At 32.5% G+C, this 18,881-nt stretch overlaps 1 protein-coding gene across 2 annotated transcripts in view; it reads right to left on the bottom strand.

The window, feature by feature from the left end:
• LOC117177323 (M-phase inducer phosphatase-like) overlaps positions 1–18,881 on the bottom strand; it is a 330,798-nt gene that overhangs the window by 222,331 nt on the left and 89,586 nt on the right. For both annotated transcript variants that reach the window (XM_033367941.1, XM_033367942.1), the window contains exon 3: positions 1,671–1,722. In XM_033367941.1, the coding sequence (XP_033223832.1) occupies positions 1,671–1,722 (52 nt within the window). The remainder of the gene's footprint in view (positions 1–1,670; positions 1,723–18,881) is intronic.

Raw genomic sequence — 18,881 nt, 5'->3', positions numbered from 1 at the left:
TTATGTTTTAAATACAATTACAAGCATTTTTAATTTTCAATTTGGGTTAAGTCGACGATTACTGGTGCATTTACCGTATTTACTTTTGAAAAAGAAGTGCAATGAAAAGTCCAAACATGCGTTGATTTTAAAATTGACGAATTAAATTAGGATTCTTTTGACAACTGAATCCTTTGCTTATTATTGGACCGTATTATCAAATTAATTCATTCTAATGGAAGAATAACTTCGTTACGACAATCATACTCAAAATAATCTTAAAATAGAGCAAATACAGTTATTTTACACCAAAATAGGGAATACTAATAACTAAGGGAACAAATTCTTTTAAATAAAATTAACTTGAAAATTAATTTATAGGTGCAATATTGAATTTAATATGGAACGCTTAATATTTGAAGTGAAAATATATTGTATTCGCAACGAAATGGTTGAACTTTCAACCAAAAAAGATTAAGCTGATCTCAAAAGACATTGCATTTTAAAAGGTAGAGTTGAGTTTTCAAGCAGAATTGAAGTACAGCTTACAAATAACTTATAAATAAAATTAGTATATAACTTTCAAATAAGTTGAATAGCTGAACTTTAAAAAAATTAATTTTTCAACCAAAAAGTCGAATTTAAAAATAAAGAGATAAATTTTTCACCAAAAATATAATATTATACTTAATTTAAAAGAGGGAAGCTTGATAAAAATAGAGGAAAAAATCTGCATGCAGCGCGGGGACGCTCGCAACTTTGAGCGCGTCTTGGGTGCATATCTTTCGGATCTTGCGCTTCGCGCTTGATCATACTTTAACTCGCGCTACGCGCTCGGTCTTTGTATTCCCCAACATTTGTGAACAGAGCTTTAAAGATTAAAGGTCTGAGCATCAAAAACTGTAATTTGGTGATTGCCAACTCTATTTTGCTCAAGCTCCTTCGGCTTGAACGACCACATTCTCATCACGTATCTCATAAGTCACACTCTATTTGGTCGAAAATGCGAACTTTTCTACATTATGTTCAACTCTCTTATGTCAAATGAATATTATATTTATTTCTTTACATCAGACTGATACTGCTTATTCGGATATTGCAAAATAATGTACAAATTTTATTTTTCATGATTACTTTAATATTTGTTCATTATTTTGCATTCAATTTTATTCTTTACTACTCTGAAAATGTACATCATTACAATAAATGTATATACTGTATTACAATTAAAAATATACATTGCTATTAAAACAGACGTATTTTCATTCACTTGTTTTTATAATTAAAAAAGTGCGAATTCTATAAAAAAAATTTTGTTTATTAAATATTTTATTGCAACTTACGTCGTTATTCCTTAAAATTAATTTGTTTATTTTCAGTGCTATTTTTCACGATTTAAACTAAAAATACGCATCCTTTGGCGTGAAGGGGTTCTCGCAAATTTGTAAATATAAGCTATAGAAAAATTTTTGCTAAAGCAAATGTTATTGTAGCTTGTGTCGTTTTTCCGACGAGTTTTTGATTTATTTTACATTTATTTTTATTATAAGCGCTTATAAAAAAATTATAGATCTTTTTCGGCTGAACAATTTTTGTATTTTCTTTTTTTCGTCTATTATTAGAAATAACTAGAATTTTTACAAAAATGAACTGTTTCAAATATTAATATAAAACATCTAAAAAGTACTCACACAGTATTGTCCGAAGCTTCATCTCTGTCGTTGAACATCTTCTGCTTTAAATCTGAAACCAAACAAGGAGAATAATTCAGACAAAATAAGAAAAACCACGGAAAAAAGTTGAAAGATAATCAGAAAAATATAAATCACACAAAGTTTTCCCATTAAACTACAGTCAGATTGCGGCAAGTATCATTTACGGCAACTTCCATTTCGAAAAATATGAAGTTCACAAAAAATTGACATACATGTGCAAGTCAAGTTTACGACTACTATCGGCGAGAAAACTATAGGCATCTGCCTTTGAAGCTTAACAACTCAGTCAAAAAAATTCTAGCACAACAAAAAAACATTCATTTAAAAGCTGAAAGTGTTGTACGTTAATGGGCTTGAAGACGTTTATGTACAAAAAATTTGGTGCTTAGCAGACTGAAAAATGTAAAAAAAGTAAGGATCTTTGGGTACATTTAAAAACAGTCAAGTTTAGAGCATTATTTCTTATACAAGGGGCGATGGAAAAAATTTGAAAAAATTCATGGGTATGAGGAAAACTGTTGTGAACCAGTTGCAGTTGAGAAGTTTGAAAAATAATAAAAATTGTTGCTTAAAAGCACAACAATGTGCAACTATATTATCTTCAGTTCTAATGCAAATATTAAAGCGATTCAAACTGCAAACTGTAATTGATAGACTCTGTATTTATTTTTAATCACCCCGAAGGATTTGTTTGTCTTCTTTTTGTGAAAATCGCGATATTTTTAGACATTTTTTTTGTTGGAAAACAAGTGACAGAAAGCAGGGGGGGTGCCTTTTTTTGTTTTACTGTCGAGCGCTGGTGCCATTCTTCGACCCCTAGTTCTGAATGCTTATATGGCACCTGACCACGGGTCAAAAAAAGGGACCAGCGGTCGGCAGTAAAAGAAAAAACGGGCCCCCCCCCTGCTTTCTGTCACTTGTTTTCCAACAAAAAAAATGTCTAAAAATATCGCGATTTTCACAAAAATGAAGACTAACACATCCTTCCGGGTGATTAAAAATAAATACAGAGCTTATCAATTACAGTTTGCAGTTTGAATCGCTTTAATATCTGCATTAGAATTGAAGATAATATAGTTGAACATTTTTGTGTTTTTAAGCAACAATTTTTATTATTTTTTAAGTTTCTCAATTGCAACTGGTTCACAACAGTTTTCCTCATACTCATGATTTTTTTTCAAATTTTTTCCATCGCCCATCGTATAAGAAATAATGCTCTAAACTTGACTGTTCTTAAATGTACCCAAAAAACCTTACTTTTTATACATTTTTCATTCTGCTAAGCACAAAAATTTTTTTACATAAACGTCTTCAAGCTTATTAACGTACAACACTTTCAGCTTTTGAGTGACTATTTTTTTGTTGCGCTAGCATTGTTTTTGACTGAGTTGTTAAGCTTCAAAAGCAGATGCCTATAGTTTTCTCGCCAATAGTAGTACGGGACTCTGGGATACCGGGCGACCTCTCAGATTACGCAGTCTTATCCTTGCATGCGGGGCTCTACAAGGATTGACGAACCCCTTTCCCCAGCTTCTCGTGGGAACAACAATGACAACACCAAACGTAGTTGTAGTAAGTGCGGTTCAGAACAACAGAACACGCAGGGCTCCCGAGAATGGGTCGGCCAATAATGCCGCCCACTCTAGAGCTGGGGGAGCCCATGAAGATGGATTCAATGTGATGGATCGTTGGAATCTTGGGACCTTTAGGTGGACGAAGCGACTGAATCACGGCTTGCTAGAGTGCTGCGATGGAAGTAGTGCAAAAACACCCGGAGCTATCGCACTTTTCGCATCAACGTCTGTGAAACCATGCCGAACTACCTTAAAAAAGGGACTATGTAAGCGGAACGCCTACTCTACCACAGCTAGAACAAGCCGGCAACAGAGAAAGAGATGCGACACTAAGCCCAACTGCGGGCAGGCATCTGATAGACGAAGAGTGATGCTTTATGACCCGGATAAACATCAACGCCAAGGTTTCTCTCAAGCCTAAAGATCTGGCTGACATGGATGACGAGCTTCATAGATATTTTTTCGAAGAATTCGACTTCTGGGCTATCAATTATTGTGTGTATAATGCAGCGAGAGCTTTGGCCGATGCGAATCGTAAAACAAAACCAACGGTTGATCATAAGACCAAAAGACGAATGCACCAACTTGCCATAAAGATAGGCTGGGCAAGACAGTACGCGTCCCGCGTTCAATGTGTGATTGACTACATCATATCTGGCAGGAATTTCACCGCCAAGGTTCGAAAGTTCGCGCGCGAACACCGGACCCATTATCACACACTTAACAAGTCAAAGCTGCTGACCATCAGGCAGCATATTTTTGAGAGAATACGGATACTATCTGACGCTAAGAGAAGTCTAGAGCGGAGGGAGAGGTGGGTCAGAAAAAATCAACAGTTTCTCTCCGACCCATCTCGACTCTTCCAAGACCTTCCAGTTACTGTCGACCACCCGCCCAAACCAGAGGAGGTCGAAATATTTTGGAGAGAAGTCTACGAAGTGCTGCATAGACTGGGCGAAGAGTCAGAAAATATAAATAGCTTCAAGAAGCCGTGTGATGCCCTCATAACACCTGATGAAGAATGCCCACCCATCACTACTAAGGAGGTGAAATAATGTATTAAGAGGGATGAAAAACAATTTCCCCTCGGGACCAGATTGTATCAAAACCTTCTAGTGGAAGAAGTTTCCTTCAACATTTGGCCCGTATTATCACCTCATATTTAAAGTCGGAACAGCTGATTCCGGAGTGGTTGGAAGAAAGGCGCACAATACTCCCGCCGAAAATAGGTAACTTAGCTGACCCGAAAAATTACAGGCCAATCACTTCTCTGAACATACTGTATGAAATACTCACAGCTATCCTAAATGATAGGATTGTTCGAGCAATTGAACCTGTGTGGCAAGAAATGTATGAACAACGAGGCTCAAAGAAAGGCGTAGCGGGATGTCGGGAGAACCTGCTCATCGATAGTTGTGTCTGCAAAGATGCAGAATTCTACCAGCGTGACCTATCGATGGCCTGGATTGATTATCGGAAAGCTTTCGATTCGACCTCCCATAGACTTATTATCTGTCTTTTGGATAGCTTAAGGGTTCATCCGCAAATCGTTAGGTGCATAAAGAGATTGATGCCGCTTTGGAAAACCAGATTTACTTTCTCATCTGGAAAAAATGGTGTGACAACAAGGTCACCTTTCAGAGAGGTGTTTTTCAGGGCGACACCATGAGCTCACTCCTTTTTTGCCTTACATTATTGCCACTATCTCTAGCACTTTGCCAGTCCGACGGGTACTTTTGCGGCAAACCAGCAGATCAAAAGTACAAGGTCACTCATGTATTTTACATGGACGATCTTAAGATCTATGCTAAAAACAAAGAGCAACTACATCTAGCTCTAGGGAATGTCGAACAATATACTAAGGAAATTGGGATGGAATTTGGGTTAGACAAATGCGCCAAGAATTATTTGAAGCGAGGAAAACTTAATGGCATCCCTGAAGACCCTGAGCTCGTCGATTGAAGCGCTATACGACACCTTTGGGCTGGAGAGACTTATGCATACCTGGGCGTTCCACAGAGCCGCATTCAGGATGTGACATCTATAAAGAATACTCTCCGAAACAGATGCAAACGTCTCATCCGGCAGATTTGGTCTTCCGAACTATCGGCGAGGAACAAAGTATCTGCAACGAACATGCTTGCGGTACCGGTAGTACTCTACTCATTTGGAGTGGTTCCATGGACGAAGAACTACCTAAGATCCCTTGATATCGGGACAAGGAAGATTATGCACATGAACGAAAGCATGCATCTTAAGTCTTCCGTTCCGCGACTGTACATCTCACGCCGTCAAGGGGGTCGCGGAATATTGAGTCTTGAATGTCTTTACAACAGGATTATTCTGGGTACAGCACATAGAGTTGCAAATGGAAGAGACCCTCTTCTTAAAATGGTCAGGAATCACGAGGAAGTAGGCAAAGGAGCATTTCTGTACAAAGCAGCGGAGGAGGCTGCTGAAACACTCGGACTTGACTTCAGTATTAGGGGTGAGCAAAATGCATCAAATCTAATCCACCTTAACATACCAAAGGCACAATGTGGAACTAAGGGTGCTTTATTACCACCTCTGTCACTCTTACGGCATTAACCTTAATATCCCTTATCTAAATGCTCCTAGGGAAATCGAGTCAATTCTCGAGAATGGGAAGTGCCGCATATACTGGAACTTTATATTCTCGACAATTGTTTCTGTTGCACACCCGAGGCCTGACATGGTTCTTCTTGACTCCGAGAAGCGAACCATGTTCGTTATCGAATTTTCGGCACCAGCTGACAAAAACATCGTAGACAAGGAGAATTAAAAGAAAGACAGGTATGACCTTATGAGGGAGTTCCAACGATTGTACCCGGAATATTCTCTTAAACTAATCGTCCTTATCATCGGCGCTCTTGGAGGTGCCAAGCTTTCACTCGTTAATAGCCTGAAAAGCATCCCTGCGTGTCAACAATATGCTAAAACACTTGTGGGAAAAATGCAGAAGGCGGTAGTCCTTGGGTCGCTTGTGTTCTTAGGGTGCACGAAACTTTTGCCGGATCGTCGTATTGATTCCGTTACAGACTGTAACCACCTATCTCATAGTCGTGAAACGTGGTTGTGGCTGAAATTTTCTTTCGAATTCGCTGGGAGCGGGTGCAATATATATATATATATAATGTCGCAACCGCTCTCGCCCTACTCCCCTGAGAAACTGCGTGAGCCAGCAGTTTTGGGAAGGCTGAGAACGGGGTGACTGAAAGCGAGAGTTTGGTGTAGTTTTATTTTTAAAAAATTTGTAAAGCCTAATTGTATTAAGGTAATTGATTCTAAAGGTTTATATTTCTCGAGAATTAAAGATTCTAATTTATTAAAGTTTGATCTTAAGCTGATAGACTGCGAGGAAAGTTACGAAGAGGTAGCTCGTGAAATTTTGAATGTGGAAGTTGATGCAACTAGTTATGGGAAATCTGATTGTATAGACATTAATCCGGAAATTTCATTGTGTCATCAACAAAAATGTAAGACATTATTCTTGGGAGAATACGTTCGACCTACACGACCAGAGAAGCCAAAAGTTGAGGCTGAATTGAAAATTGAATTGAGAGATGAAAAGCCATTCCAGTTTGGTCCTAAAAGATTGTCGTACTGAGGAAAAAGTGGATGAAGGCCATGTGACGAGTGGGTCACGTGACCAGTTTCCTATCTTACCGCCACCTTTCTTATTTCCCAACTTATTTTCACACGAAGCGCTACATCGAGTTGAAAATTTGGGATAATAAATAAGAAGCATTAAGAAAGGTAGGTCTGACCTTAAACTTGAATAATTATAAAAGAAGCAAAAAAAAATTATTTACAACAAAAAACTTTTTTTATAATTATTAAAGTTTAAGACCAGACCCACCATTCTTAGTGCTTCTTGTTTAGTATACCAAATTTTCAACTTTTTGTGACGTTTGGTGTGAATATAAGTTGGGAAGTAAAAAAAGTGGCGGTAAGGTAGGGTTCTGGTTACGTGACCCACTCATCACATGGCCTTAAGGAAAATATTATAGTTTCGATGTCACCTTTTTTTCTCCCTTTTTTCAATTGTATATATCTGTTTCTAATAAACCGCTTTACAGTGTCATTTGAAAACATAATTCTGTTAATTTAACTCTTTTTGTGCAATTATTGTAACACAAATTGTTTTTTTTAAGTATTTGTTTTTTTTAAGTTTTTTAAGGAACATAATTCTTTTTAAGCCTCCTTGCGTGATTTTGTCGCATGATCAGGTTTTTTAAACTTTATCTTGGTTTAAAAAATGTACTTTCAAATAAAAATCTTCAAATATAAAGGTTTAATGACAAATTATTCAATTATTAATGTTCTCAATTAAAATGTTACAATATGTTCTAGTTTTAAAATTCTAGTTTTAAAAGTTTCCTTGTAATTAAAATTTAAACGAAGTATAGGGAACCTCTGAGAAGAAGGGAAAAAGTCGATTAATCGATTTTTATTCAGTCACATTTTTTCAAAAAAAGTAGAAAAAGTTACATGATCAAAATCCTCCATAAACTGTTTCGTATTACTAAAATTCCCAAAAAGACAAAGTTATTAATTTAAAAGGTAGATAAAATTTTTGGCAACATTTTTACAAGGTCATGTCTGTTTATTATGCTGACATGTCAGTTAAACACAACTGATAACATAATAACTAATAAGGCTTCCAACATTATAGTAAGCATCATTTTAATATATATCTCTAAATTGATAAGGAATTTAGAGACTTCTGGTAAATTCGATAAACAAGTTTTTCCTCGTTAAACAATCTTATAAGTAAGTACGGTTGAGATAGCGACTAGTATATAAACTGAAACATCTTGTAGAATTATTAACATTTATATATAGTTACATAATTCCAAAAAATCTATATAAGCCAAATTCTTCTGTTTATTAGAAGAAAAAAAAATGAGGATAATTTTCGGTAACCAGGTGTTCGCTTGGACGGTCATCCTAAATTTCATTGGTAAATATACAATTAAGTACATCCCTTGAAATATTTGGAAATACTTCAAAAATCCTTAAAATCGTCTAAAATTAATTAAAATACATAGAATCCTTGCGAAAATCCTTCAAAATTCTTTAATAGAGAATGAAATCTTAAACGATTTTTGGACATTTCTGAAAGTGCTGTAAAAGCTTTTAAAATATTTCAAAATACTTCGAAAGTCTCTAAAATATTGTACAATACTTTGCAATTCTTAAAACTTTTTTGGAATCTATTGAAACTTTGAAAATTTTTGTCATATAAGGTACATCAGAAAACTTTTCATAAAGCATATGCCCTGCAATATTTTGAAACACATTCAAAACGCTTTACACCTTCTAAAATCTATCAAAATGTCTTAAAATTTTCTTAAATCGATTACAATGTATAGTAATTATGTGAAAGTCTTTCAAATCTTAAAATCAATATGAAACCAATATGAAATCACTTAAAATCTTTGTCAATTTCCTGTAATCCCATATCATGCTTTGTAATCTCTCAAATTGGACTAAAATTTCTTGAAATCCTTTAAAAATACTCGAGATCTATTAAAATCTGTTGAAATCGCTTGAAACAATCGAGGAAATATTAGATGCAAAATCGAAACTTCACGCAAAAATGGTTTGCTGCTAGAAAATGTGGACAAATGAAATCACTTTTAATCCGGGTTTTAACAAATAAAAAATAAATAAAAAATATTTATGCTATTAATTTCCTCTTATTTGAATTTGAAACAGGCGCTTATAATCTATTTAATTGCAAGGTATACTCCTAAATCAATTATAAAATTCAAACCTCTGTCAAAATTAATGATATTTCATTAGCCTCATATTAAGAAATCCAACAATATTTATTCAGCTGTATAATATAATAACAATTTATATATGTCAATCATTGAAAATAATATTTACAATAATTTCGTTTCTAACCATATGTATGGTTAGATCAAAGATAAATAGCGCTGATTTATAGTTATACGTTTTTACCGCATATTTTACAATCTGCATTTGCAAGACAAATTAAATATTTCGTAACTATAATTATCACAAATTCAATGCAAATCTATTATGAACAAATTAAGAGTTAGCAACAGATCTTATTTTTAAATTTCAAGCTTCATAAATGGAGAAATTTAAAGTTATTCAAAATTTAATCAGAGTGTGGGCGAAATCTTCATTTTCAAAATTCCCTGACTTTTTCATGACCAATTTTTGATTCCTCCTGAACATCAATATTGAAAGACCAGCATTTTAACCTCGTAACATTTTTAACATAAAATATTTTACAAAAGGAATAGTAAAATTTTAGATTAAAATACAAAATTTATTTATTTTAACCAAAAAAGAGTTCACTTCCCTACCATATAAAAGATCAATTTTTAATCCAAAAGGACGAATCTTCAACAAAACAGTTGCATTTTGACTAAGAAATATGACTTATTAACAAAATAGATACATTTTTAAAAAAATATTCAAGGTTTTAAACAAAGAAATAAATTGTTTACAAGACAGTTGAATGTTCATTAAAAAATAGGTGGATTTTCAATCGAAAAGAAAGAATTTCATGTTCGAATAGACGAATGTTCGACAAAACAGTTTGAATTTTTTTTAATGGTACGGCACTGACTCAATATATATTTTTTCCGAAGGATTTGCAAAAGAAAGAAAGAAAACTTGATAGAAGAATTCTCGAGATATACCAGGTTTTAAAGCGCGCGACTGTTAGTTCTCGCACTTCGCGCTCGATAATATGTTTATCACCCGCTCCGCGCTCGATAATCTATTTATCTCGCGCTCGGCTCTCGGTCTTTGTATATTCCCTACACTTGTGCACGGATTTTTTAAAACTAAAGGTCAAAACATCTACAACAGTAATTTTGTGATAGTTACTTCTTTTTTGTTAAAGCTCCTTCGACATTCCCATCACGTATCTCGTGCTTCGCACTCAAATTTGTATCTCAACTTGTATATCATTTCCATAAATGTATATTATTAATTCATAACATGCATTGATATTAAAACAGACGTAGTTTCATTATCTAGTTTAAAGAAATGCGCATTCTTAAAAAAAATTTGTTATTAAACATTTTACTGCAACTTCTGCCGGTTTTTTAAAAACTGAATTTACTCATTTCCAATTTTATTTTTACGATTTAAACTCAGCACATACGGTCTACACTAGAGCGGTCCAAAAATGCATGGCAAACTTTTTTTGCATGCTAGGGGGCTACGACCCCCCCCCCCCACATTTTTCCAAATCCGAAAAAAGAAATTCCCTAATTTTTTATTTTTTCATTTTTTTATTCTAACAGGTGCCGGTTTTGACTTAAGGTTTCCCATGTAAAATCCAACGAAGAATTTCATGTATCTGACATATAAGTTTGACACCCTATTACACGCCCACGAGTACCTAAAAACTACCCTTAAAGGCAAAAATGTCAATTCGTCATGAAATCGAACTTTTCAACACTGTATTCTCATCTATTTCACTTAGAATTAATAATATTGGTCCAGTGGAATATTTATTATCATTAGTTAATTAATGTTCAATTATTAAAACAAATGGAATTTGTTTAAATAATTTTTTCTTCTAAAATTCGTTTTTTCAAGAAAATTCAAAAAGTTGTTAAGATAATCTTCTAGGGCATTAAAAAAGAAATTTTTTTCTTTTCTTGACTTTTTTCCATATCGTGCGTTATTTGGCTTAAAATTTTTTATTTTCGTGTGTTTTTTTGGAATTTTGTAAATGCTATAACTCTGGTAAATTTTGATTTTATAGAAAAAAGTCATTATGATGAATTGTTCGTCTATTTGAATACTATGAATATCTGTACAGAAAAATTTTGAATTTTGAAAAAAGTGGTCTCAAAAATTTTCCGAATTCGATCACTTTGTAAATTTTTGTCCAAAATGGCTGGCTAACGAACTTGACCTTTATTTTAGGACACGAAAAGAGTATACCAAAGGCCAATTCAATCTGCCAATTATTTCGAAAGTTATCATGCTAACAAACTAAAAATCTACAGACCCACACGCAGATTCAGGCACACACACACACACACACAGCCATAAAGACACATTCGTAAAAACCTGTTTTTCGGATTCAGGGGGTCTCAAAACGTGGACATTTGATCAAAACGGGGGGAGGGGAGTCAAATTTTACACAAATCTGTAACAAAATGATTCAAAGTTGGATTTAACCAACACGTTTAACCAAAAGCCGCTATATTTTGAACAAAATAGTTCAATTTCAAACAAAACAGAAGTGTTATAGTTGAATTTTAAACAAAACAAGACAAAATTTCCACCAGAAGAGACAAAGTTTAGAACGGGAAATACGAATTTACAACCAAGAAGATTTAAAAAAAAGACGAACTATAAAAATACATGAATTTTCAAGCAAATAGTTGAATTTTTAAGTGACAAAAATAATCTTTCAACCAAAAATGGACAAGATAGGTTTTCAGTAAAAGCTTAATTATCAACAGCAAAGCAAACGAATTTTCAACAAAATAGTCAAATTTTCAACCCAAGAGATAAATTTGAAACTAAAATTATGAATTTTCCAACCAAAAAGACGAATTTTAAAAAATACAACATTTTCAGTTGCGAAACAAAAAAGTTGTATTTTCACACAAAATCATGAATTTTCAAGAAAAATGTTCATTTTCAAACAAAAAGTTATATTTTCATCGAAAACACAGGAAGCATCAAACCAAAAAGTTGAATATTCAAACAAAAAAGATGAATTTTTAATGAATAATGTAATAGTAGATATTTCAACAACAACAAAGTTACTTTTTAATCAAAAACATTCGAATTCAACAAAGAAATATGACTTTTCAATAATATAGTTGTACATAAATTGGTGTTAGGGTTTTGGCCAGATGAAATAATAATGAAAGGAAGGTATTGTAGTTTTTGTCTACTGGCCGTAGTTTATGTTTATTGTGGACCAACACTAATAGACACTTCCGAGACCATGGAGATACTTGTACCCTCAACCAAGAAATATTTTAGTATAATTTTCAACACCAGAATATGAATTTTCAACTAAAGGTCAAAAGGAAGCAAATGCAAAATAAAATAAATAGATATAGAAATGCCAGTCAAATAAATTACTGACAAGAATACTATATCAGGGAGACAGCAAAACTTCATGCTCAAATACCCTCATTTTTCCCTGACCAATTTTTCATTTGCCTAACCATTAATATTCAAATGCCAGAATCTTCATACTGTAACATTTGAAAAATATAATCTTTTGTAAATGGAAGAAAACTATAATAAATTAAAATTTATTTTCCTTGACAGTGTTTTTAAAGTGCCTCTTAGAGAAATTCCCTGACTTTTGCAAGATTTTTTAAAAACTCCCTGACTTTTACTCGCCATTAAAATTACCTGACTTTTCCCTGATTTACAGAATTACCTACCATGATAACCTAAAGCGACATTGAAATCAGGTTTTTTAACAACGTGTGCGAATTTTTTGAGATATTTCGTCAGGAGAATTTTTTTATGTAGAAAATTGACCAATTTTTATTTTTTTACAGAATTAAATTCTCAGCAACTACCTCCTGGAGAACGACGCATAGATCGGTTTTTGTCTCATAGACACTTAATTTCTCCTCTTAGAAACTCACGATATCCATCTAACCCTCCAGAAGCATTGAAGACGTTAGGGAAGTTAATTTCAGAATCAATTAGGATACCTTGCGACAAACAAACAATGTTAGTAAAAAAGGGTCCCTTCACAGTTGGATGGAACGATCAAGGTACGACTTCACCATTACATGACGAGGGAGGTTTCGTGGCTGTATATGATAAAAAACACAAATGCGTATGGAGACTAGCCGACAGACACTTGGAGCAAATGGCTGCGGATGGTCGTACGCCTGCTCCTGAGGTTGATCCACCAGCTATGAGCAGTTCAAGCAGCTCCAGCTCGGCCTCCAACTCCGACCTCGACGACGTCACCTGTGCCTTCAGCAGCCCCACTTTCAGCTCCACGAGACGCCCTAGCAGTCGCCCCAGTAACCCAAGATTTTTTTCAGACTTTAAACAAGGAATTAAGAGGCCGGATCAACCGAAGTAGCCGAAAATTTTCATTTTTAACATTCTCTGATTTTTCCCTGACCAACTTATCACTCTTCCTAACCATTAATTTTCAAAAAACCAGCATTTTAATCTTGTAATATTTAATGGTAGAATCGTTTAAAACCAGAATGAAATAATACAATTTCAGATTAGAATTTCAAATTTATTTATTTGAACTAAAAAGGATGACGTTCCTACCATAAAATATGATTTCTCAATAAATAAGGACAAAATTTTAACAAAACAGTTGCATTTTTGATAAAAAAAAGAAAACTTTTTCACAAAAATATTTAAATTTTCAGCAACAAAAAAGTTGCTTTTTTAACCAAACTGTTGAGTTTACAAAGAAATAAATGATTTTTTTGCAAGAAAGTTAAAGGTGCATTAAAAAAATATGCTTTCTTAATATGAATCAGTTAAAATTTCACTGATGGAAATAGTAGTTAAACATTTCACAGATGAATCAGTGATTTCGGAATTATTTACATATCAGTTCAGTAACACCAGTGTAAATCATGTGAAGCATAACCTCTAATTTTTTAAGTTAAGCGTTGTTGTTACTCTTTTACTTAAGCTGTAAGTCTGCTGAATTAACTGCAGGAAAAATACACTGTTAAAAATTTATGTTGGAAACTTCCACTACATGTATTGGAAGTCTAGTAGCTGGATATCTCTCCGCCTGTTGGAGCGAAAAATTAGAACAACAAATGTAAATCATTTCTGAGAACACTTGTTCCTGGCAAAAAAATTTCTGTCAGAGCCAAGACTTTTTTTAATGTATAGTGCATAACGCGCGTATTTGTGGAATTCTAGGAATTCATGCAATTAAAGGAATTTGTGGAATTCACAGAATTTACTGAATTCATATAACGCCTGGTATTCGCGGAATTAACGGAATTCGAGGAATTCGAGCAATGCACGGAATACAAGGAATTCACGAGATTCATAGAATTGACGGAATTCCCGGAATTCGAGGAACTTACGGAATTAATGCAATTTACGGAATTCAAAGAGTTAAAGAAATTTACAGAATTCATGAAACGGGTGGAATTCATGGAGTGCATGGAATTCATGGATCTAAAGGAATTCATGAAATTCTTGGAATTCTATTAATTGTATGAATTCCGGGTGTTACATGAATTCCGAGTTCTTTTATTTCTATGAATTCCGTGAATTCCTCCAATTCAACGAATTCGATAAATTCCATGAATTCCTTCAAATCGTTGAATTCCATGAATTCCAGGTGTTGCATGAATTCTGAGAATTCTTTTATTTCTATAAATTCTGCGAATTCCGTCAATTTATTGAATTCCGTGAATTCCGCCAATTGCATGAATTCTTTAAATTCCGGGTGTTACATGAATTCCGTGACTTCCTTGAATTCCATAAATTTCCTTATTACAATCAATCCTGAGAATTCCGTAAATTAAGGGTATTCTGTGAATTTCGTGAGTTCCGTAAATTAAGCGCATACCGTGAATTCCGTAAATTACATGAATTCCGTAGATTTCGTGGATTCCATAAATTCTATAAACTAGATGAATTCGTGAATTCCTTGATTTCAGTGAATTTCTCGAATTCCTTCAGTTAATTGAATTCCTTCTATTCAATCAATTCCATGAATTCCTTCAACTCATTAAATTCCACGAATTTCGCGAATCCAATGAATCCCATGATTTTCGCGAATTTCTAGAATACCATGAATTCCTTGAATTCCTTGAATATCTTGAATTCCGTGAGTTTCATGAATGCCATAAATTTCTCGATTCCCTTTATGTCTATGAATTCCGCGTATTCTGTCATTTTGATGAATTTCTTTAATAATCTTACTCTCCATGAATTCTGTGAATTCCATGAATGTTATGAATTTCGTGAATTTAATCAATTTTGTGAATTTCGGGAATTACTTGAATTCAGTGAACTCCGTGATTTCCTTGAATTCCATTAATTCCGTAGTTTCCTTGCGCACAATTTTCGTCGTACAAACGCTCTAATACATATATTGGAATGCTGGACGATGACTTCACGATTTATAACACTTACAATACATGTATTGCAATTTCGACATTCCAATACCATGGTTGCAATTTTACCTTACGCTTGCATTGTGGCATTCTGGTAGATGTGTGGTAGAACTCTAAACATTTTTAACAGTGTATACTCTGACTTGTATAGGAAGTACTTACTTAACGGATGTGTACATGGCAGTCCAATCTTGATATTAAAGTAATATGTGAAGTGGTTTGTCATTTAAAAGCATCAAAACTTATCACTTTTTTTAATATTTGATAATATTGATGGATCTTAAGTTTTTACTATGATTCTTTGATTGAATGTACTAAAATATTATTTTATTATGATTGTTAAATTGACATGGTGCAGTGCTGCCAACCCTCAGATTTAGAGAGTGTATTTTCAATCGAAAAGGAAGATGAATTTCTCAAAAAATAGTTGAACTTTCAAGAACAAACAAAAAGAATTTTTAACCAACCAGTTGAATTTTTAACCAAATAGTTGAATATTCAACCAGAAAGAACCAATTTTTTAGAAGAGACTTAAGTTTTGATTATAAAAATATTAATTTTTCATCGAACGGAAGAATTTTCTCTCCACATGCACGAAATTTCAACAAAACATTTGCATTTTCGACAAAAAAAAACATTTTAACCTCGTAATAGTTTTCAGATAGAATTTTCTATAAATGGAATTGCACAATACAATTTCAGATCAAAATTTCAAAATTTCAAATTTATTTATTTCAAAAAAAAGGATGACTTTTCTACCATAAAAGGTTAATTTTCAATAAAAAGGACGAATTTTCAATTTAAAGGACGAGTTTTCAACAAAATGGTAGAATTTCTAATCAAATAGTTGAATGTTCAACAAAAAATGTAATAGTTGATATTTCAAAAACAAAAATTAATTTTAAAACCAAAAAGATAAATTTTCAACAGAGAGAATTATTTTTCTAAAAAAAGAGGAATTTTTAACAAAATATATGTTTTCATCAGAACAGTTGAATTTTCAAATACAAAAGATAAGCTTTCAACCAAAAAATATTTTAATTTATAATCAAAACCACTTGAGGTTCCAAACAAAAAATAGGACTCTTAAACAGAATATTTCGAATAAAACAGATGAATTTTTAAACCAAAAAGCCGAATTAAAGAAAAAAGGAGAATTTTCAACACCAAGAGAGATTTCAGATGACGAATTTTTAACAAAACAGTTGAATTTAAAGCCAAAAAGGATGACTTTTCAAAATTTGCAAAAAAAAAATAATAAATAGAAATGGGTATAAAAGTCAGATAAATTACCAACAAGAATATTATATGAGTGTGACTGAAAAACTTCATTTTCAAAATTCCCTCATTTTCTCCAGACCAATTTTTCTTTTTCCTTGGCCATTAACTTTAAAATATGACAACTGTAATTGTGTGAAATTTTTAACGATCTTTTATAAACGGAATAAAATCCCTGAGAAAAACTGAGAAAAATTTTGCCGAGTCTTTTAGCATTACGAATTAATAAATATCTAAAAATATATGTAAGCCCTCCCCTCTCCTACGATTACCGAATGCTTACGTAATATTTGATTGGCCCCAGGTTTTGTTCAGTTAACAAAACTATTCAATTATGTATAAATCAAGGAGATATGAGTATTTTCTTCGTAAGTTATAAATTAAACGACAAATATGGAATAGGGAAATAAAAATGTAAAATGCGGTTATCAGATTAGAATAGAAATGAATAAATGTGAGTTAAGTGTTATTTTTTGAAAATAGCACATTAGAGAGAAAATAAGCTATAAGGCCTGTAATATAGGCTCTATAAATTATTAGAAAAAGTTAGCGTATAGGACATATACGCTCACTTTTGCTGCATCTAATTTTGTTCAGGTCTTACTTCAGACGTTGCCTGGGCAACTATATGTAATTTTCTGTTGGTTTAAAATTAATTTTAAGAACAACATTCTTAATTCTCGAAAAACACAAATATGTGTATTAAATTTATTTGTTATGATAAAATTAATCATTTTTTTAAACAATAAAAAAACCCTTTCCAAATCCCCAAAATCAATCATTTTTTTCAAGAAGTTTTTATCCGGGAAATATTTGTAATATTAAAACCGCTGTACAATCTCGGAAATTAACCAAGATTTTTATCCACACTTTCTTGTCCTCGTATACAAGTTTTGACTTTTTTACTGTTCTCAAAATTGATAATTTAGTGGCTAGACCCCTTTTCACGAATGGTTTTAATTATTATTGTCAAAAATGTTCTCCAAGAATCAGGTACAAATCAGTATAATTGAGTCCATCGTAGGTTTGCTTCTGATTAAAAATAAAAACCTTTTTTGTTTACAATATCAACTATTAGTTTTTGTTTTTGAAAATTCATCTTCCACGTTGAAAATTCCGCGCTAGTTGATAGTTGAACTACTTTCTTCAATATTCATTTTTTGGTTCAAAATTTATAATTTTAGTACAAAAATGCTTCTCTTTGGTTGAAAATTGACCTACTTTGTTGAAAATTTATTTTTTGTAGTTTAACATGATTTTTTTTATGAAAATTAAACTTTTTGGTTGGAAATTTCTTTCTTAAAATGAAACTTAATTTTTTAATGAAAATCTAACTATTCAATTTTTGGATCAAAATCGATCTACTTTTAGTTGAAAAATGCATTCATTTATATGAAAATTCAACTATTTGGTTAAAGATATATTTATTTGGTTGAGAATTCGTCTTTTTCTGCAGAAAATGCAACTGCTTGGTTGAAAATAAATTTTTTTTGTTTCAAAATTCAACTAACTGGTTGAAAGTTGAACTACGTTGTTTGTTAATTCATTCCAAAAAAATCCTCGTATGTTCTTTTTGGATATACCTTAAATAGATAAATACATTTTTTTACCCTTGTAATCTTTCGAAACTCTTCAAACGTTTTCTAAATTTTGTTTCAAAATATATAACAATCCACATTTCTTTAAACATTTTTAGAAATCTTTTTAAATTTTAAGTTATTTTTTGTAAAAAATTTAAATTTTCTACAAGGTAGTTTAATTTCTAAACCAGAAATATGAATTGTTAGCAAAAAAAAGTTAATTTTAAACCAAATAGTTGCTTTTTCAACCCAATAGATGATTTGCCTACCATAAGAGAAGAATTCTAATATATTCTTCATAATATTTACATTTTTAACAAAAGAAAGAAATTTTCAAATAATATGATGAATTTAAAAAAAAAAATTAATTTTCAATAAGAATTCAAACTCAATGATGATTTTTCAACTCACAAAACTAATTTTCTAAAAATGGATTAATTATTAAATTTTCAAACAAGGAATAAAATCTACAACCAAAAATTTTCCGGCGCGCGAGCACATTCTTATCGCACTCTGAATTTTCTATGTAAAATGCAAGCATGAAGAGCATGGGCTTAAAAATTAACGCAAATAAAACAAAAACTATGGTGTTCGAAGGAAATAGTGAGAAAACGCTATGCAATATTTTAT

Source organism: Belonocnema kinseyi, chromosome 7 (assembly GCF_010883055.1).
Source record: "Belonocnema kinseyi isolate 2016_QV_RU_SX_M_011 chromosome 7, B_treatae_v1, whole genome shotgun sequence".
Classification (NCBI taxonomy): domain Eukaryota; kingdom Metazoa; phylum Arthropoda; class Insecta; order Hymenoptera; family Cynipidae; genus Belonocnema; species Belonocnema kinseyi.
This window is presented reverse-complemented; position numbering and strand designations above follow the sequence as displayed.